Source organism: Argopecten irradians, chromosome 8, assembly GCF_041381155.1.
Source record: "Argopecten irradians isolate NY chromosome 8, Ai_NY, whole genome shotgun sequence".
NCBI lineage: Eukaryota > Metazoa > Mollusca > Bivalvia > Pectinida > Pectinidae > Argopecten > Argopecten irradians.
The window spans coordinates 12,664,799-12,687,677 of record NC_091141.1 but is presented as its reverse complement, the minus strand read 5'-3'; the positions used below and the strand labels follow the sequence as shown (position 1 = coordinate 12,687,677).

Sequence of the window (22,879 nt, the reverse complement as noted above, 5' to 3'; positions counted from 1 at the left end):
TCTCATTTCTCGTCCTCGACACTTCAGATGTGATATCCACCCATGGAGGCAATTAAGGAAAAAACCACTGACAATCACAGGCCAGCAGAGATAACAGAGTAGTAACGCCCAATTTCCAAGAAACACTGTCAACCATGATATAACGATATTTAATCCTGGGATAATGTGTCTTCTGTTGCCTCCAGTTGTACTATGACTGTGTTTATGACCCCTGGAGTATCGAGGATAACCATTGACTACAGCTTTGACCAAAATGTGAAATCATTATCACAATATATACATAACTTTAATGTAAAAAAAAAAAAAAAAAAAAAAATCGACTCCACATCAATGTTCTTTGATTTTCATTACGGAATGGCACCATTTCTCCTTTTGAATTATTATCCATTGACGCTCATCTATTTGGTTTTAGAATGTTACATCCTAGATTGTGAAGAATTGTATGATGAACGACTTTAATAAGGGACGTGTCAATATATTCCGGGTTATAAAATATTTGTTACTTTGGCACGTATGATTAGTGATTTGACACGCAGATGTCAACACACGGATTATTTTTTTTTGTAATATATGTTGAATGTCCAAGTCATCATACAAATACAATACCTCTAACCTATCAAATGTCGTATATATATGGTTGTACGATCGGAGTACATAACAATTCAAATCTACTTCATATCAACGCCTGTTACTAATACAAAAAATTCAGTCAACTGCAATCTAACGACAAATCTCTTAATTCACCAATGTAAATATATATATATACATAAGTATAAATGATTTTTTTTTCAAGCTTCTACTTACTTGTATTGTCAGAATGGCTACCATCAACAACCTTAGGATTTATCAACACTTTCTGTGTATATATATATCAGTAGTTGATCGCTTTATTTGCAGTAAGGAATATAAAAACGATGGCCTGACAAGCTGGGCTACATACATAATGTATACTTTCTAGCATTTTGTAACACACCTGGGATTTAACTAAAAACTATCAAAGTAGTTAACCGTGACTTTTTTATCGGACTGATCTACATACGACTAATGAGCGACGTTAACAACGTTATCTAGAGTGCTTGTATGAAAATATCTATTTTCAGAAGTGACCATGACGCATACAATATCTATAAAAATTACTTACAGGTATCCTGTTGGAATGAAATGGAAAATAAACAATGTAGTGGAGCGAAGCTGGAGTAACGTTATCAATCTCTCCGCTCAAAGACGTCAAATTAAAAGAGACAATGTTTGAGTTTAATGTGATATATCAAAAGGAATTTTTAATATCTTACTTAACAACAACAGTTGCCAGCAGTTTGAGAGTTACATTACTTGCGATTTACGAAGAAATATTGGGTTTGGCAATATTGCTATCACTAATTAGTAAAGTAATAAATCACATAACTCCCTGATATCTTGTAATAGTTTTGCATAGTGAGATATTATCCGGAGTCATTGTCATTCGCTGACAGAAACAATAAAGTGACGTCAGAAAAAAATGACGCGTCGTCATGTTTTGTGAGGGCAAGTGACAAAATGGCGGCCATCGCTGGATTTTCGCAATACGTTTTAACTAAAATTCGAAATGCAGGTTGTTATAGTTATGTAATAAAAAGTATTTCAAATTCGTGATCTTTTCATATGAGATTTTAAAAACGTCTGGAATTTTAATTTTCAATACTGGTCAAGGCTAACAAAAACAAAAACTTCTTAGACTCGTTTCATAAAATATCATTGCCGAACCGAAAAAACAAATTTTCGAGCTCATTTCAAATTCATCAAATGTCATCAAACCCTATTCACTACATTTTAAAAAGGAAAACAACAGGTCAGAATGTCCCACCAGTTACATTGCTCGATAGATTGTCGGCCTTTGTATTGCAGTTGTCCTTTCATTAATTTGCAGCCTTTGTTTTTGTCTTTATTGTTTATCGCATAAAAAATGCAATGCTCATTTAATCAGCATTAGGAAACTCTTAATATTGGGATAAACCATACAGGCGATAACCCATTGTAATTACTATACGTTAATGGTATAGATGTTTTTTTTTCTTTGTTAATAAGGTTTAGTATAATAGTTACCTGCCATGTTCTATCGGAGGTTCCGGGATGATACAACAAATCTTGACTACGGTTATCGCTCAGCCAATCAAAAATGATTATTTTTTTGGTATCTGCTGATGGCGATGTCTAGCTAAGGCTGTTTTAATAATCTTGGGGTCTAATTCCGATGTTCGCCCACCATAAGACGTTTCCCAGCAGGAAGGATACACTTAATACAACATTTTGTTTTCCCACCGTGTATACAACGTATTAGGTTCAAAAATGTTTTTTTATTCAAAGTGCATGGTATAAAACACAACAATTAAGTGTCCTCACACAAGAGGAGATTCATTCAACGCACAACCATATATATCTCCATCCTTTTCTATCACTTTAATATTATGTTATTTTTTATGATATGACATATATATTATTTGTACCTATAGATACCTCTTAATTACAGGTGGGTTCCAGACAAAGTATAAAGGCTGATGAGATATGCCCCTACCAAAGTAGTTTTCATCCTCAACCGATAATTTCATAACAATATAATGGCATTACATAAATCACACTCTCTCACGCACACAATACACTGCGCACTTAAAATACATGTGTTATATTTCCGCCTATTTCTGTAACTGTTCCCCTTTCCTGTTACTGGATTGTGACAGTAAAATATTAGGTAATATCTTCGCTTTCTATACGTTTTGTTTTAACGTTATGCATGTCTTCCTTAATTGCAATTTACAACGTTATATATTGCCCATTGTTTATGCTTGTAAAGGTCATCAGCAGTATTTCACTTCCCCATTAAAAGCTGACGTATGCGACTTTATGGACGAAGTTGTGGTTAATGGTATAGATTTCCCCTGTGCGTATGTGAATTCAGAAGAGCAATTTATCTCTTATCATTTGCTTACTCGCTAATTTCTGCCGTGTACACAATAACACGACATTATTGGATAAGTTAGATGGAATAGCAGCCACTTCCGGGTAAGGCATTCTTACTAGCTATTCAGGAGCACGCGGCAACAAAGACACCATGGAGATATTTTTATAAAAAACCGTTCAGAAAAATGCATTAATAAGGGGATCTTTTGGTAAGTAAATATATGTAAATGTATCCTGCCTATCGTCTCATTGTATCAGCTAAACTTAGACTATATTGTTTTTTATGTGTAGGAACTAACTGCATACCATCTTTAGGAGACAACCAAGGACAAACTAGAAAACAAATGGCCATCTATATATCAATTCTCTTGGATTGAAAGGCCATTTGGTATTTAAAACACAGTGTCTGACTGGCTAGCGAGTTTGGAGTGAGTAGTTGGTTCCGAGCCAATATTTAGAAGGGAAAAGGTAGTAACACGTTAATATTCAAAGGTCTCCAACAGAGGTAATAACATAAATCTTGACGTTAACCCATTCCCCTGAAATTTTATAATGGACTGGTCTAGTATATAAATGTGTCTTCAGGGAAATATGAGTTAAACAACCAAACCACCCGACCATTTGCTGTAACTGAGTCAGTGAACGTGTATATGTCTAAACTGTTGGCGGTTAAAGTGGAGTCAAGAACTCTAAAAAAGGAATACACCAGTTTTGTCATCAACGATGTGATTGTTGAATGAAAAGATATGGTTAGCAAACCAATGATATGAACTATCTAAATCACCAAAGGGAGATAATCATTGGAACATTACATTCATCTCGAAGTGTTGGGACCAACGTAAGGAATATAATCCAAAAGCTGCCTATTGTGTGAAATATTCGACTTTCTGAAGTTCATTAGCATATTTTGTTTTATCTAATTTCACTGTGTGTTCTCCTATTTTGTTACCTTTTTCAGGCCACTTTTGTTCCAATAGCTTCCCAATACGTACTTGTTAATGCCAGAAGAAACGCCAGCAACCGGTAAGACCTGTCTGTTGATGCTCTACTACACAAACAATGGATGACAACACAGATGTTTTTTTCAGCTATCAATTTAGGTCACAGTTTTAGACTTAATACAATAAATAGAGATTATGCAACTAGTGGTTGTTAGATATGGAATTTATTACACACAAGTTAGTTACTTTTAAATGTTAAAAAGAAACAAGCAAATATCCGACTGTGAAATCAAGTCCCTATCCTATAATCCTTTCTATAAGTTGTGTGGCCTGATTCTACCACAATTAATCATCTACAACTAGGCCAGAATTATTATTTGCTAACATATGAAATAAGGTAAAGTAATATCCTTATAAGCAAATAGGCACTCTAAAATTCAATATTAAAAAAAAAAAATGTGTATTAAAAATATTAACAACAAGCATTTTACAGAACGGGCATGCGGGCATGTTTACGACAAAGTAACATCACAGGACGTATTGTATATATCAGGTCCTTATTGAGAATAACTGGTCACCTGAGACAAACTTTTATTTTTTGACTCTGCTTTGGGTACCGATACATTTTTAAAGTGTTGATATAGACTATACCGTATCCCCTAAGTGATATTCAAATTAGACTCGGGCATTTTTAATGCGCCAAACAGCACTGTTGACTGCCGAAGCGTTTATAACCTTCGTAAAATATTAACTTCTGTATCAGTGTTAAAAAAGCACACGACAAATCTGTTTCCGTTTGGCTATGATCTATGTTAATGTATATCCAGTGTCCAGACGGACTGTAACATAGGACTATAGGAATCAGCCTGACAGTATTATCGCTGTTAAAGAGACGGTAATGCTAAATATCGTTTTCATATGAATAATTAAAATAATTGCAATGGAAAATAAACAATGTAGTGGAGCGAAGCTGGAGTAACGTTATCGATCCCCCCGCTCAAAGACGTCAAATCAAAAGAGACAGTGTTAAAGTTTTATGTGATAAATCAAAAGGAATTTTTAATATCTTACTGAACAACAATAGTTGCCAGCAGTTTGAGAGTTACATTGCTTGCGATTTACGAAGAAATATTGGGTTTGGCAATATTGCTATCACTAATTAGTAAAGTAATAAATCACATAACTCCCTGATATCTTGTAATAGTTTTGCATATGTCACTAGTGAAATATTATCCGGAGTCATTGTCATTCGCCGACAGAAACAATAAAGCGACGTCAGAAAAATGACGCGTCGTCATGTTTTGTGAGGGCAAGTGACAAAATGGCGGCCATCGCTGGATTTTCGCAATACATTTTAACTGAAATTCGAAATGCAGGTTGTTATAGTTATGTAATAAAAAGTATTTCAAATTTGTGATCTTTTCATATGAGATTTTAAAAACGTCTGGAAGTTTTAATTTTCAATAGTGGTCAAGGCTCACAAAAACAAAAACTTCTTAGACTCGTTTCATAAAATATCATTGCCGAACCAAAAAAACAAATTTTCGAGCTCATTTCAAATTCATCAAATGTCATCAAACCCTATTCACTTCATTTTAAAAAGGAAAACAACAGGTCAGAATGTCCCACCAGTTACATTGCTCAATAGAGCCTTGGTATTGCATTTGTCCTTTCATTAATTTGTAGTCTTTGTTTTTGCCTTTATTCCTTATTGCATAAAAACATAAAATACTGCAATGCTCATTTAATCAGCATTAGGAAACTCTTAATATTGGGATAAACCATACAGGCGATAACCCATTGTTATTACTATACGTTAATGGTATAGATGTTTTTTTCCTTCTTTGTTAATAGGGTTTCGTATAATAATAGTTACCTGTCATGTTCTATCGGAGGTTCCGGGATGATACAACAAACCTTGACTACGGTTATGTCTCAGCCAATCAAAAATGACCATTTTTTTGGTATCTGCTGATGGCGATGTCTAGCTAAGGCTGTTTTAATAATCTTGGGGTCTAATTCCGATGTTCGCCCACCATAAGATGTTTCCCTGCAGGAAGGATACACTTAATACAACATTTTGTTTTCCCACCGTGTATACAACGTGTTAGGTTCAAAAATATTTTTATTCAAAGTTCATGGTATAAAACACAACAATTAAGTGTCCTCACACAAGAGGAGATTCATTCAACGCACAACCATATATATCTTCATACTTTTCTATCACTTAAATATTATGTTATTTTTTATGATATGACATATATTATTTGTACCTATAGATAACTCTTAATTACAGAAGGGTTCCAGACAAAGTATAAAGGCTGATCAGATATGCCCCTACCTAACTAGTTTTCATCCTCAACCGATAATTTCATTACAATATAATGGCATTACATAAATCACTCTCTCTCACGCACATGATATACTGCGCACTTGAAATACATGTGTTATATTTTCCCCTATTTCTGTCATTGTTCCCCCTTTCCTGTTACTGGATTTTGACAGTAAAATATTAGTTAATATCTTCGCTTTGCATATGTTTTGCTTTAACGTTATGCATGACTTCCTTGATTGCAATTTACAACGTTATGTTTTCCCCATTGTTTACGCTTTTAAAGGTCATCAGCAGTATTTCACTTCTCAATTAAAAGCTGACGTATGCGACTTTATGGAGGAAGTTGTGGTTAATGGTATAACTTTCCCCTGTGCGTATGGGAATTCAGAAGAGCAATTTATGCCTTATCATTTATAGCATTCACTTACTCGCTTATTTCTGAAGTGTACAAAATAACACGGCATTATTAGATAAATTAGACGGGATATCAACCACTTCCGGGTAATTCATTCTTACTAGCTATTCAGTTGCACGCGGCAACAAAGTCACCACGGAGATGTTTTATAAAAAACGATCAGCAAAGTGCAGTAATAAGTGGACATTTTGGTAAGTGAATAGATCTTGCATGTCTCATTGTATCAAGTAATCTTAGACTATAATATTTATTATGTGCAGGAACTAACTACATACCATGATTTGGAGAAAACAAATGTCCGTTTATCTATTGTTTACCTTGGATTGAAAGAACATTTGGCTATTATAACACTGTGTCTGACTTGCTAGCGGGTTTAGAGAGAGTAGTTGGTTCCGAGCCAATATTTAGAAATATTCAAAGGTTTCCAACAGAGGTATTAACCTAAATCTTGACGTTAATAATGAACTGGTCTAGTCGTTGATTTAAAACTTTGTTTGTTTGTTTGTTTGATTAATTAACGTTTCAGACAATTCATTTTACGAGAACATTAAAATTTGTATATATATCGGAAAACCCCCAGTTCTAACGGAAATTAGATCAGTCGGTTTTACTGTGATATGTCAGAAAATCCCATGGTGGTGAAATGCGTGTGAATGTTCAAACTCACTCGCTGTCCGCCATTACACATTGTGGTCGAATAATTGTATGCCGGCCCCAGTCCCTTGCTCGTAGAGTAATGCTACTTTTGTCTAGAACTGCTCAAATCGCTCTGACAGAAGTGTGTTTACCTAATTAGGCGAATTGTCTTGCTTAAAAAAATTATTATATCACATCCATAGTGGTTATGTAACGTGCGCGACTTTGGCTCGGATATGGGAACATATTGTACCTGTTTAATTGTATTGATCAACGATTTGTAATTACAACGGTATCAATTAAAATTCTAAACAATGACGTAGAATTTGTCAATATATTATGTTATATGTTTCATAAGAAAATGTAGAACAATACATTTATGAAATCTTTTGCTTCTTGGTTATGTAAAATAATTAGCCTGAGTGAATTGTCCCTTTAACAGCTATGGTCATGTAAGGACGGCCTCCCATGTGTGCGTCGTGTTGCGTATATGTTGTGCAAGGTACGTGTTTTGGGAGACTGCGGTATATTCATGTTGTGTCTTCTTGTATAGTGGAACTGTTGCCCTTTTTATAGTGCTATATCACTGAAATAACACATCCCACCCGGTCACATTATACTGACAACGAGCGAACCAGTCATCCCAATCCCTTTATGCTGAGCGATACGCAGGAGCAGAAACTACCACTTTTATAGACTTTGGTGTGTCTCGGCCAGGGGACAAAACTAGAGCCTTCCTCACAGGGGCAAATGCCCAACTCAAGGCCAAAAATGAGGCGGTGCCAAGGGAGGCATTAGGAAAGATAAAGTCAGTTAGGAAGAAGAGAAAAGAAAACATACTAAATTTAGTCGCCTTTTACGATCATGCAATAGGGGCAGCATGTACTATTCTAACCCCTTTTTTAGTCTAAATGTGTCTTTAGGTGTGTATGAGTTAAACAACACAACCCCCCCCCCCCCCCCCACCCCCACCATTTGTTGTAACTGAGTCAGTGAATGTGTATCTATTTAAACTGTTGGCGATACAAGTGGAGTCAATAACTTTAAAAAAAAAAGAATACATCAGTTTGTTATCAACGGTGTGATTGTTGAATGAAAAGATTTGGTTAGGAAACCAATGAACATTACAATTATCTCGAAATGCAGAGACCAATGTAAGAAACATAATCCAAAAGCCGCCTATTGTGTGAAATATACGACTGTCTGAGGCTCACTAGTACATTTTCCTACCTAATTTCACCGAGTGTTCTCCGATTTTGTTACCTTTGTCAGTCCATTATTGTTCCAATAGCTATCCAATACGTTCTAACAGCTACTTGTTAATGCGGGACTGCCGAAGGAAACAACAGCAACCGGTGAGAACTGTGGATACTGTACTAAACAAACAATGGATGACAACGCAGCTGTTTTTCAGCTGTTAATTTAGGTCACAGTTTTAGACTAAATACACTTTTAAAAGTTAAACAAGAAACAAGCTTTAGGGAGGGGTCTTTTGTAACATTCAAATACTAACTTTCGACTGTGAAATAAATTCCCTATCCTTTAACACCCCCCATAAGTTGTGTGACCCGATCATCTACAAAAAGGCAAAAATTATCATTTTACGACATATAAAATAAGGTATAGTGATATTCTCATAATCAAATAGGCACTCTTTTATATTAAAAAAAACAGTATGTGAATAAAGAAAATATAACAACAAAATATTTTACTGAACGGGCATGCGGGCATGTTTACGACAAAGTATAGTGGATATCAGGTCCTTATGAGAATAACTGGTCACCTGAGACAAACCTTTATCCTGCAACTGTCCCACATACTGACCGATAACTACTGCCGGATAAACTTGTGCTTTATCCGTCAATACGATATGCTTTATCCGTCAATACGATCACGTGAATTTGTTCCGAAAATAAATTCCCTATCCTTTAACACCCCCCATAAGTTGTGTGACCCGATCATCTACAAAAAGGCAAAAATTATCATTTTACGACATATAAAATAAGGTATAGTGATATTCTCATAATCAAATAGGCACTCTTTTATATTAAAAAAAACAGTATGTGAATAAAGAAAATATAACAACAAAATATTTTACTGAACGGGCATGCGGGCATGTTTACGACAAAGTATAGTGGATATCAGGTCCTTATGAGAATAACTGGTCACCTGAGACAAACCTTTATCCTGCAACTGTCCCACATACTGACCGATAACTACTGCCGGATAAACTTGTGCTTTATCCGTCAATACGATATGCTTTATCCGTCAATACGATCACGTGAATTTGTTCCATATCTGACGGAACTTTTTCTAACTTGACCCAGAACTTGAACCTTCCGGTGAATGAAACGTCATTCAGTCCCGCTAAAACGTGACGTCACATTCATCGAAATGACGTCATTTTTACGATATCGAAAATCTCGTATGGCGGTGTCGTCTTTTTCTTGGCTCATGACAAATGTATATATTGTTAAGTAATTCTTTAATGGGTATTGGTTGTTATTTGAGTATTTTCATTTCCTTTCAGTGATATATCACCCTGAATAGAATTACGGTTACTGTTTGTGAATGCGCTTATTTATTTCCCACGGCAGTAAAAAGGAGTACACTCTCATTCGGTTAAGTGAATGAATCTTTACCTCCGCATCAAAGAAGCGTCTCGCTTCGAGCGAAACAAAGTAAGGAACTGTCAATTTGCTTTCGTTTTGAAAGCCATAATGGTTGCAGGATAAACAGAATACACGGTTATTATCTTACAATACAAGTTTTATTTTGGTGCTCGACACGGAAAGCCGAGATGACTCGGCAAAGCCTCGTCATCTCGGCTTTCCTAAGTCTCGCACCAAAATAAACCTTGTATTGTAAGATACTAACCGTGTATTCTCTATTTACACGATGACTCTGCGTTGGGTACCGATACCTTTTTAAAGTGTTGATATAGACTATACTGTATCCCCTAAGTGAGATTCAAATTAAACTCGTGCATTTTTAATGCGACAAACAGCACTGTTGACTGACGAAGCGTTTATAACCTTCATAAAATATTAACTTCAACCACCTCGGTAAAATGTGTTGGAGCCTGAGTTTTTACCTTATTCTGATGCACGTCATATTCAACATTAAATCAACGTTTAAAATTATCCACAGCGTATTCCACCATAACACCTCCATAAGTGTCGCATCTTTACATTTTACATTAAACTCTCAACGACTAATGACATTCCATTAGCATTTGTTCTTGATAAGAGATAAAGTTACGAATCTCGATCACTGTTAAAATAGCACACGACGAATCTGTTTCCGTTTGGCTATGATCTATGTTAACAAAAAACGGGAAAACAGTTGCCAGTACCAATCAGAGGTTCTCAATGACATGATGTTACTGTGAAACAGTCGTATCTATGTAACATGTTCCTACCTCTGTTTGAACAAATCTGACCAGTCAAAGTACACTCGGAACGCCTCGGATGTAACTGTTGTACATTGACCTCGAATGTGACTTACGGGCATCAATTTTGAAACTTAGGGGTTATTTACATAACAACTGATTGCCAACGAGGACATAACCTCTTGTTCGTCTCGAAGGAGAAATGTTTACATTCAATTTTTAAAATACGACTATGGACATTCAACATTTCAATAACTATAAACTTTCTTAAGCGCAGTTAGGGCCTAATTAGGTTTTCCGGCGATATTACAAAATTATCTCCCTTGCCGGTGGTATCGATAGTGACGTCATTATTTTGGAGTATGTAGTAATGTTTTCCCCAATAAAGGTACATAACTTTATCGAAATGCATAATTGTTTAGAGTCGAAAAAGTTGTCAGCTTGCCATTATTACTACACTTATCCTTACTTAGTGTAAAATTTACATGAATTTCTATAACGCGCGCAGTAGTGAATATCACTGCATCGGGAACGACCAACTAAATGAAAAAATGATGCTCGAAATGGCCCCTGTGAATACAAGATAGAATTTTGACTTGGCGCTAATTGGCTGGCTAAATATGAATTTCAAAAGTATTTTTTTTCTGACATGTAATTATTCCAAGATGACCGTGATATGAATTTGGAAATTCAGATTTAGATTTAGGATCAAAACATCAATTTTGACAATGGCTACTCTAGTTGGAGTTTGAGCTGAATCCAAACCTTTTTTCTGTCTAGTGTTATATGAGAACCTAGACTATAATTATAGAACACAATAGCTAACTAATATTCTGCTGTTTTAATAATACTTTACAATCCTTTAACAAACTTTAACACTGTTGCCTATGTAATATTACTTAGTGGGTTGATCTCTGCACCATGCGGCAAACCAGCAGAATGAGCCTCCTTTTACATGGATATATAAGTGAATAATGTATTTGTTTGGTGTTGTTATTTCATCTTAGGCATTCAATTAAGATGTTTTCATGTTATAGTTGTAATTGAAAAAAAATTAAAATGTTTGGTTTGGTAGCGTATATGTAGTGACCCTTTTAAAAATATGACGTTACACTCGCGCAAACACATGACGTCAAAATCAATACCTAACCGCAAGGGCAGATAGTTGGGGATGACAGATCACAGATAAAATAAGTCTTACACATATTTTTTTCTTTATTTTACTCACGAATTAAAATTACAGACAGGCGTAATGATGGCATCTTATCTAATTTATGTCATACATTTTCCCATTAATAAATACAATAATTACCTAGGGAACTTATCATATAATTGTCATTTGAAGACAATTCGATTACATTTAACATCAGCTTTTCTATGACGTCTATGACACTGTATTCTAGATTGCTAAATTCTCATCTTATTTCTTGAAGTTTATGCAATTTTCCCCATTATTGAATAATTTTTCATCAGATATACTTGTCAATTGAAGACAATTTAATTTCATTTCAAGTTATATATGTGGTATTTTTTTTCAAATACACATCAAAAAGAGCTTTAAATATGTTATTCACCACCAAAAATACCAACAATTTGAAAATAAGAATATACATATATTTCAATATACAAATAATAGAAGCTCAAAACATCACTATATTTACGTGTACAGTGAAATGAGTACATACAGTCAAACCATGATAACAAGATGTGGTCTACTGTACATTTTCATTTCACATTTCCACAGTGTTATTTGTAATTGTAAAGTGACTTATGTGGGAATGTTTTCATCTAAACGTACATAAAGCATGGACACAAGAACTTTCACATTGCATAAATTATGTGTTGTAATAAAGGTTTAATAAGACATTTGAATTATGTTATAGTTGAATTCATAAAACTAGCATGTCACAATTTTCGCCTTATTACGGCACATATAATTTTAACATCCGTTATTCTATGACATCTATGATACTAAACTCTAAAATATTAACCTACTAGTACAAGTGACGTTATTCATAACTATATAGTTATTTAACAGGACCGCGGTGGTTAATATGTCGCCACATCATGGATACCCTGTGACACTAATTGAAGATGTGTTAATTTCCATTAAATATGACAACTTGATTTTTTAGGACTTATCGATAAAATATCGTATTGTATTTTTTTATTCGTGGCTTTTGCAAGGTTCTGATTTTATAGGTAACGTACTTTAAGCATTTTCGGTGAAAAACTGGTAGATATCAATCATCTATTTCTTAATTAAGAGCTAAACAAAGAACAATTTTTACTATTATTAGAGTATTATCTTCAACATAAAACACTTTTCAATCCTTTGTGGATGTCTTGATTTGAAAATATTTCAGTGATAAATATAAACATAGCATGTATTTTTAACATAAGAATTAATCTAAGTTCCTTTATGTAAAAGAGAGGGTGTTTTGAGCGTTATGCTTCCATGTTTATCTTTCCAGTTATATATGTTTTAGCTTCAGTATCTGTACATTATCTATTTGTACTCTCTTTTTATTTATTTTTATTCAATAACTATGAGTGATGGTGTGCTATTTTGTGGATGTTAAAAATATGCTTACATATTTACATGAAGTATATATGCATTTTACGGTATTATCATCGAAACTAGTATTACATGTACTGTCTTTTCATATAACAGATTTAGCTCCTTTGCGGGTAGGACTACATTGTGATTTTATTATTTTGTGAGCGCAATTCATCATGTGGTTTCCCGAAAAATATGACGTTATGCTCGCAAACACATGACGTCATAACCAATACCTACCCGAAAGTACGGAGTACGTATGTATCAATCAATGAGCATATTGAATGAAATTATCTTCGAAAAAAACAAGTCCCGACATATTTCAACACGTTCAAATGTGGGGCAGTTGTCAGGTATTGACCGCTAGTCGGTAATTTTTCTCTGGGTATACAAACTTTCACCACGTCTTAAACCTGGCACGTCCTTAAATGGCTGCTAATATGACGTTAAACAATAAAACAAAACGATTCCATTAGTGAGTTCCAAACGATGGTATCATATATACACAGGGTCTAAAGTTTAGCATTACCCTATTTTTTTAGATGCAGACAGTAGTGTTTTCGGTACGCACACAGATAATATACCTTTAAGATAAACGGTCGTGTGGATTTTTTTTTTATTAGTTTAACGTCCTATTAACAACCAGGGTCATGTAAGGACGTGCCAGGTTTATTGGTGGTGGAAAGTCAGAATACACGGAGAAATACCACCGACCAGAGGTCAGTACCTGGCAACTGCCGCACATGCGATTCGAACTCGCGAAAAAGAGGTGGAGAGCTTGTGGTAACATGTCGAGACATCTTAACCACTCGGTCACCGCGGCCCAAACGTTTGATTCTTAGATATATTGCATATAGTGACATATATTGAGATTTCCTTCATTTGTTAGTCGATTGTCATTTTTGATCAAATCTTCTGGTAAATGGATTTTACCGCGGTCATTTTGTAGGTTTCGTTTGCTTTTGAAATCTTCATTATTAATAGACCAAATTTTGCTGATCATATGCGCTTCAGTTATTTTCCGCGTAAAACTATAGTTCGCTTATATCAAAGTAAAACATTGATCAATCGGTACATACTGTTTCAATAATTAAAAAATAACAACAAAAGAATACATGGTAAATGACTGAATGCACATTTTTCCAATAATGTTGAGTATGACGTCACATTCGCGGACTGTTACATGAATGGGCTAAATCCCGCCAAAAATCACGTGAAGGTACCGGACAGATCGGACGAGATGGGAAATCCTAGCACTGGGTATCATATGAAATTTCCCTTTCAAAGTGCGAGAATAATATGAAGTTTTATGATGGTTCATTGTAATCATGGCTTCTTTAACATCATTTTCGTTGTCTTCAACTGAATTGGTTCTTTCTGACCATAAAAGTTGAACCAAAAAATCATGTAACTCGTGCTAGGGGGAGCGTCATACACGCCGTTCAGATTTACTTTTGTACACTTCCTGTGCCACCACGAGGATCGTCGCATTTCGGTACAACTACGTGAGTTGACGTCGTTCCTTCTGTCGGGCGTTGAAAACATGTAACCGCTAGTCCACTGCATCACATTGCCTATCACGAGAATGACATGCGTATATTAATATTTATAAATAGAACTAAAGTGTTTTAAAGCTACAGGGACGAACTAAAATATTTTGGAAATCAATTGCTGTATTAGAAATATTGTAAAGCACAAGATTAATGTAATTACTATATTAATCTCAAATAAAATAAAACAAGACAATTTTCTCAAATTACTGTTATGACCTTTAAAAAGAACTAGTCATTGATGCAGATCTTAAATATTAATTATGAGATGCGACTACATGCAATTCTTCAAAACGATCAAAGCAAACAATAACGTTTAATTTCCAAAGCGCTAGATTATATCTTTCGGGCTATTTTTCATAGACCGAAAGAATTGTAAATAGAATATTATGACGTCATACATATAGAACGTTTTCGTTTTTCATTGGCTGAACTATTGGATATGATTGTGCCACAACTGAATTTGTTTTATTGTAAAAGAAAATAAAAGCACGGAAACGAATGCTTTATTAGTACCTCAGTGAGTTATTCAAAATATTTTGGGTTGTAAAGAGAAAGAGCGGGGAGGCGTGACGACGAGAAGCAACAAAATGAGGAGGAGTTATGCAAGCGTGAACTTTAGGAAGCCGAGAGAATTGGACAGTTTCAACTAGAAAAAAATGAGAATGGAAAATGACCTGTAGTTAAACAGATTTTAGACAGAGCAAGAAAGGAACGAGAGGTCAGGGTCACATACAGAGGACTCAAGGTCAAAGTTTGCGACCTAAGCTACTGAAGTATAATGAATAAAAGGTGATATAGATGCGTTTCTTAAAGGTTTTGAGAAGTTTGCCGTAGTACAAAATTGGAGTGATGACATCTGGGCAGTGAGCCTTAGCCCTCTGCTTACCGGAAAGGGCCTTCAAGTCTATTCGAGCATACCATCGACAAAGATCAACGGTTATGAAGAAGGAACTTCTCAGAAGACAAGACAATAAATTTAAAGGTCAGATGACATAAATCTGTGGGATTTGTGAAGGTAAAGGTCATGCAGACGGAGGCAAGATCGGATCAAGGCCTTACAAATAGGTCAGAGTAAGGACACCAACAAGGCGGCACTTAAATATACGCACAAGAAAAGGATGGTAGCAGACGTATTAGGAGTTAGATTCACAGTAAGAGAGAGCCAAGTACAGCTATGATAATGGGACGTTTACGAAAAGATTACAGTGAAATACCTGTACAGCTTGGAAACGGGCTATAGCTATCAGGAAAGCACTGGTAAAGCTTGACCAGATGTCCGACAGAGAACTCTAATGTACACTGATTGATGACACAGAGCGGATGTTCAGACTGGCAAAGATTGATGTTGATGCCCTTTTCTATGTAGGAGAGTTGGAGGTAATGTACAGAATCCAATCTACGATCTCGTAATGTGGACGAGGAAAAGTTGACAGAGGAATAGTGAAGTCAGCCGCTGTAGTGACTAAAGCTGGGGCAAAGTAGGTGAGACAAGTTATGAGGCCGTTTAAGGAGCTTGTTAGATTTGATGGACAAAACAAAGCCAAAACGGCAGACAAGTCCCTGTAAAAGTGGCGACAGATAACGCAAATCAAGGAAGACAAACACGGTAATAAATACCGAATGAAGATGCAAAAACAACATATTGTATCGTGTCTAAAAACATGAGAGAGAAAAACTAATTGAAAAGATACGACAGATTGCTGATCCAGATATTTATACAGAGCAGATTATTTCACTCACACATGAGTGAATTGTTACCAAATATTAACCATGTCATACGCTTACCGACATCCCCGCTGAACCCGTTCACGTATAGTCTATATTGATCCGTCTCATTAGAAACCTGGAACTGCGAGTACTCAGCGTAGCGAAAGGTCCAGTTTAAGGAGTGCATCTGTATACGTAATACACACGGTGTCTCGGTCAGGACAGAGAGCTGGTCGTTCCCTTATATCAATACAGAAGATGGTAAATAAAGAATTTTCATCAGGATATATGTGTTATGTTTACTTATAAACAATTTACAGTAAAGGTTAAAAAGAGGTAGTACTGTGGAATTATTATATATCGTGGGGTTTACTCTTCGTGGTTTTCGTTTTTTACCTCAAACAACGAAAATACGTCCCCCTGTAATTTGACATTGTTCATTTTGCGATACTCCAGGGGTTCCGATCACCTACGATCTCTACACACCTGGACTATCTCAAAGTAAAACGGGAGGCAACAGAAAAGAGCAGGTAATTTAGAGTTTTTCCTCTGAGCTAGACTATGAGATAGTCCAGGAGCGTAGAGATCGTAAGTGATCGGAAACCCTAGAGTATCGAGGATTGAGATAGTTAAGAGGTCATACATGAACGAATGCTACACATTTCTGTTAACAGTAGTATGCTAGTTAAAAATAAGAATATGGATGTTTTAATCGAAGCTAAGCTTGATATAATTGCGGTTTTACTCAAGGTCATAAATAAAGCTAAAAGGTCCACTTCGTCACATATCAACTGTGTACCTGGCTTCCTTTTGCAAATTTATTTCCAAAAGAAATTTTAAAATTTGTCTTCCACGAAAGTGAACGATTTCACATTGGTTGAAGGCAAAATTGTGCGTCTTAATAAATTGTAAGAAGAGAAAAAGGTTAAAAATAGGTAATGGCAGAGATACGTGATCTTCATACGAGCATAGAAAAATAACAAGTTATCTGTCCAAAAATTACACTAAGCAATGTTGTTTATGTTTTGATTTTGATGAAAAATGTACAATGTCTTAATTCTTGCAAAATGAGATTATTTGTATGAAATAACGGCAAACAAAATAATAAAAAAGTAAGTTGCCTTGAAAGGTAAACTCTCACCTAACCAGAAGTTACCATGGAGATCACCAAACCCAGACTTGAACTCATCCCAATTCCTGTAGAAGTCAACTTCCTTACTTTGACGGTTTTGGATTACCTGTGGTATACAACACTAGACTATGCAGTTACATATTCTATATTATCAATATAAGGAATGGGAATTTGAGGAGCGACGAGTTCCCGTGAGAGATGAGATACCGTGAAGTGAAAGTTAATTGATAATGAACAACCGGACATGACACGATTCGCAATTATCTATCTTAGGATATTTTAGAATAGCAAAACGCATCAAGAGTGATAGATTAGTATGTGTTTTAAGCATTGATTTCTCTATGTTTTTTTTACTTCATCGGGTTATCAAAGAAAGTTTGCAAACTGTGTGAATCCGCGCACTAAACCTGCAGTCAACTACCGCCGGTCTATTACCAGCCTGATATAGTCACGTGACGTTAATCGTGTGATTGATTCCCTCTCCATGTCCGTCTGAAGCTCCTAACCGACCACAAAAAGCAACCAGGTGGTTGTTCAAAGCTAGCGGTGAGTAGATTAATTGTTGAAAGGCTGTGTTTAATTTCCATCTATTACATATTATGAGTAAACGTATTTATGCAAATTTAACCATTCCCATGCAACATTAAAAATGTATTACTTAATTATGCAGATGCACGTATCACTTAAACCACAGTATGGACCGTATGATAAAATACAATACTCACCGTCCAAGGGCCTCCCTCAGTATCCAAATCACAGTAGGCATCAAAAGATATCCCATGTACGGGTGTGATACAATACACACCAGACCAATACCTAGGGTCAAGGTCATCGCATGTTTTCACATCTAAATTCATAAAATATCATTATAGAACAAAATATAAAAAATACATTTACAATTTAGATCAAATATTGATTCCTTTGTGAATCCTATTGGTATTGTTTCGTTTCTTTCCAAATGGACATTATTGTCATGACGTGGAAAGCTATTTATCAATTATCCTTCAATTTCGTGGATTTTACAATGTAGAACAAGTGGCTATGTTCAGTATCAATCTAATAAGATGCCACATCACAGTAAACTGATCGGCATGAGATATTCATGGCGATTCATCAATTCGATTTCAGTAATTTACTAATTTTATTTCTAAATTTCCCAAATTCTTCAAATCGCTAGACCAAGCCACAGGGGAATACGAGGCATCATGCTTGTGAAAGCAACCACAACTTTGAGCTAAATTGAGAGTAATAAAGTTTATGCTAAGAGTGATGAAATGAAATAGAATACTACCCCTGCGAGACGTTCATGAATAATCATGAACATTCATGAATAATTCATGCATAACATTCATGAATATTCTTCAATCATTCGTGAGTATTTTATGCAATTCATGAACTTAAAACTTCATGAATAAATCAGGAAAAATATTTCATGAACACTCATGAATCCTTTCGTTCGTGAATTCATGAACATTCATCATGAACAACCTATTCATGAAAATTCATAATAAGTTCATGAATATTTTGAGAATATTCATAAACTTAAAAACATCATAAATAATCACGAACTTGAGCCGTGTTCATGAAGTTTAATGAATGCAAGTTGGAGTAAGCGGCATCTAAATTTCATGAACTCTACTGGGGGTTCATGAGTGAAATTTTCTATCAAACCAATGGCAATTCTATTGCAATCAATTCAATATTTGTGAACACAAATTCTTATGACATTAGGTGTAATTCATATATTAATATGGAAGAAGAGTTTAACATGAATTCATCAACAGTTTACTGTGTTCATTATATTTTCATACTGCCACAGAAAAGTGGTAACAAAATCTGTTTTCAGGGATATGCAGCAATCAATTTCATGATACATTCCAAGTAAATTAGTATTCGTCCAAAATAAACCTATAGTTGTAAATCATGATAGTTTCTATGGACAATTTAATTCAATAACATTTGACAAAATTTCACAAACCAATATCTATGCATAATCAATAACTTTGTTTGTTTGTTTGATTATTTTAACGTCCTATTAACAGCCAGGGTCATATAAGGACGGCCTCTCATGTATGCAATGTGTAGCGTGTGTGAAGTGCGAGGTGCGTGTTTTAGGAGACTGCGGTATGTTCGTGTTGTGTCTTCTTGTATAGTGGAGCAGTTGCCCTTTTTATAGTGCTATATCACTGAAGCATGCCGCCGAAGACACCAAGCAACACATTCCATCCGGTCACATTCTACTGACAATGGGTGAACCAGTCGTCCCATTCCCTGTATGCTGTGCGCTAAGCAGGAGCAGAAACTACCAGTTTTATAGACTTTGGTGGGTCTTGGCCAGGGGACAGAACTCAGAGCCTTCCTCACAGGGGCATGAAATCAGTTAGGAAGAAGAGAAAAGATAAGATCCTAAATTTAGTCGCCTTTTACTAGCATGCAATAGGGGCAGCAGGTACAATTCTGACGCCCTACCTACAGGGCAGATCACTATATCAATATCAAATTTCCTTAAGCACAGATGATCACTTTCAGTAAGTTTTGATTTATCTGTAGTTCTTTTTCAACATGAAATCGTTGTACACTAATCACTATATATCAGTTTTCATGTTGAAAAAGAACTCTGCAGATAAATCAAAACTTACTGAAAGTGATCATCTGTGCTTAAGGAAATCCAGGAATGGAATAATCCATTCAATAATGTGCTATTTTAAAATGAATAATGTTTCCTCTTACACACGCCAGCAGATACAGCAGCCATTTTGGATCGTGACTGTTTTGGCGGGAAATGTATATAGAAGTCATGTGACTGATAAGGTCATGTGACAAGTCATGTGACTTCAGTGGATATTCATTAAAATTCATCAAAATGAATGAAATAGCATGTCAAGGAGCATTAATTTTGAAGAATTTTAATGAATATCAGTCATTCATAAAACTTCAAGAACAATTTTTAACACATTGATCATGAACAATCACGTTTGTTCATTAATTCATAAAACTTCATGAAGAGTAGTTCATGGTAGTCAATTGATGAATATTCACTCTCAGGACATTGTATAAATATGCTGGTTGTTGGATAAATATATCAATAATCCATTAGTTAAATATAACTTTCCGGACTTTTGATCGGTCGACATTTTAAACTTTGACCCGAACTATTATTTTCTCAGTTTCACGTCACAAATTGTCAACGTCAGCAGACATCGAATGACGTCATACTACCGTTATCGATCTTTGCAGATGCAGAACAAACCGCTGTTTAAATCGCATGTGTGACAACATCGGAATGCATTCTTTTTTCGAAGCATAAACAATCGACCTGACCATCGACTCGATTCTTCTGAAAACGTCAGCATTACTACAATGTTGTTCCGATATCTCTAGCATATTACGGAGTTACAGAGTAACCACTCTTGCAGGTAGATTTTTATTGTGAGCGAAAGTCACGTCGTTTTCTATCAAAAGCATGAAGTTACGTTCGCAAACACATGACGTCATAATAAAAACCTACACAACTGTACTAAACCTATATGCAAATACAGCATAGAATAGAGGTGTATATAATTCAGTCACATTTATTGTCGTGCGCCCTTTAAATGACGTCACATTACCTGATATGACGTAGAGTAGATTTGTCTTGTCCACGTCTGTAGACTGATGAATGGTATCTAGTACTCGACATTGGTGTGATAGCTCGTCATACATCGCCAGTGACCGATTATACGTCATGGTGACCACTACACACTCTATGGACGACACAGTCAATGTGTTCCGAATGGTATTGGTTTCCGAATGTACACGTGTGATGTTTTTGACTATTCCTGTATCCCATATTTGTTCGGCCATTTCTATTGTACCGACGATTTTACACACTGAAATAAATGATGTCAAATATTTCTATAACTTCCTAGCATGGTCAGTCATAGATATCTTATTTGATCAAACCTCAAAATTTAACAATAATGAGTTTTCTAAAATTTCATTGAAAATACATTGCAACTCAAAAACTTTACTTTTTATACAAATTACAAGAGATGAGGTAGCAAAACAATATAGCATCATGAATTATCTCGATAAACCTAACCTATATTGGTCTTAGGCAATTAAATTGTTCTTTTTATTTTCAAACATTTAAAATTAGAAGATTTTATTTCAAAAAAGAAAAAAAAAAAAAAAAAAAAAAAAAAACAACCATCGGAAAATCTAAAGTATGATACTGTTGTGGAATAAATACCAGTGAGCAACAAAGCAACAATCAACCATGTCATTTCTTCTGATCTCCACAACAAATCCAGTTTTGTTCCACCCGTGAGTTTCAATGCAAGGTGTATTCAAGAAATGAAACAGATAGTAAATAAGATATTATCTACAACATTTCAAAAACATTTAGTTTTTGTTTTTCTTATTCGGTCACCGATTATTGACCCAGTTCACTCACGCTGCAATAATATATATTTATACTATCATCGTGTATACTTTAGCTCACCGACAATTTGCAACAGGAGAGGCCAGACCAGAGCTAGATTATTATCAATCTCATGATATTATGGGACAAGGAAGTAAATCCAACCGTGTGGACAAAAAAATGTCAAATTTTCGAGGCGATCTGCCCCTTTATTAAGACATACAAAATGAACAAGATTACATCATAGGATACGAACAGTAATGCGGGACAAAGTAGACAAATATTTAACTATACAGCACCATGGAGCGCAATTTACCCTTCGGAGAGTGGCAGCCAAAGGCCAGATCTACCAAAATGTATCCATGCTGTCATGATATAAGATGTACCCAGACTTTGTATCTGAACACAATATTGATTCCCGTACCGTTAACCTTACACACTGTCAATACTAGATGTATGGCCAGATGGTAAAGTCCCATTAGGTTTTCGTAATATTTTTAATCGTAAAAAATAACAAATTTTGCCGAATGATAGAGTTGATAACCTTATTGGGATATTTCTTTATAAAAATGCCGTAGTTAATCGGGATTGTAGCAATGATGCGGGGGAATCTCAGGGGATCCTCTTGTTACGCTCTGTTGGTGCCACAGTCCACACGTGGGTAAACATTATACATGAGAGCCGCTTTTATAAACTTTGACCAAATCTATGTTTGTCAACTGATAGATGTTGACAGACGACGCTAATGCATTGTCATCTTATTTTCGTAGTTTTTTTTTATAAGTGAGTCTATATAAACATTAATTAAAATCCTACTTGAGATCTTCAAATCCTTATAAAACCATAATCAGAGATTGATTACATGAAAACAGT

General features: G+C 35.3%; 1 protein-coding gene across 1 annotated transcript; it reads right to left on the bottom strand.

The window, feature by feature from the left end:
• Nucleotides 1-13,633: 13,633 nt before the first annotated feature.
• On the bottom strand, nt 13,634-21,330 carry LOC138329000 (angiopoietin-related protein 7-like). Its single transcript, XM_069275700.1, has 5 exons — nt 21,213-21,330; nt 18,330-18,451; nt 17,614-17,710; nt 16,551-16,712; nt 13,634-14,786 (listed from the first exon to the last, which is right to left on the bottom strand). Exons 1-5 carry the CDS (start codon nt 21,328-21,330, stop codon nt 14,539-14,541), a joined length of 747 nt encoding a protein of 248 aa, XP_069131801.1. The 3' UTR covers nt 13,634-14,538.
• Between the last annotated feature and the right edge of the window lie 1,549 nt (nt 21,331-22,879).

Bases quoted from the DNA above. Each gene is read 5' to 3' on its own strand.
- LOC138329000 (XM_069275700.1), bottom strand. From the start codon at position 21,330: ATGACGTATAATCGGTCACTGGCGATGTATGACGAGCTATCACACCAA. The intron at 16,713-17,613 runs GTGAGAGTTTAC...TATTGATATAAG, and splicing joins CCATGGTAACTTCTGGTTAG to GGAACGACCAGCTCTCTGTC. The intron at 14,787-16,550 runs GTAAGCGTATGA...TTCTCGTGATAG, and splicing joins CGGGTTCAGCGGGGATGTCG to GCAATGTGATGCAGTGGACT.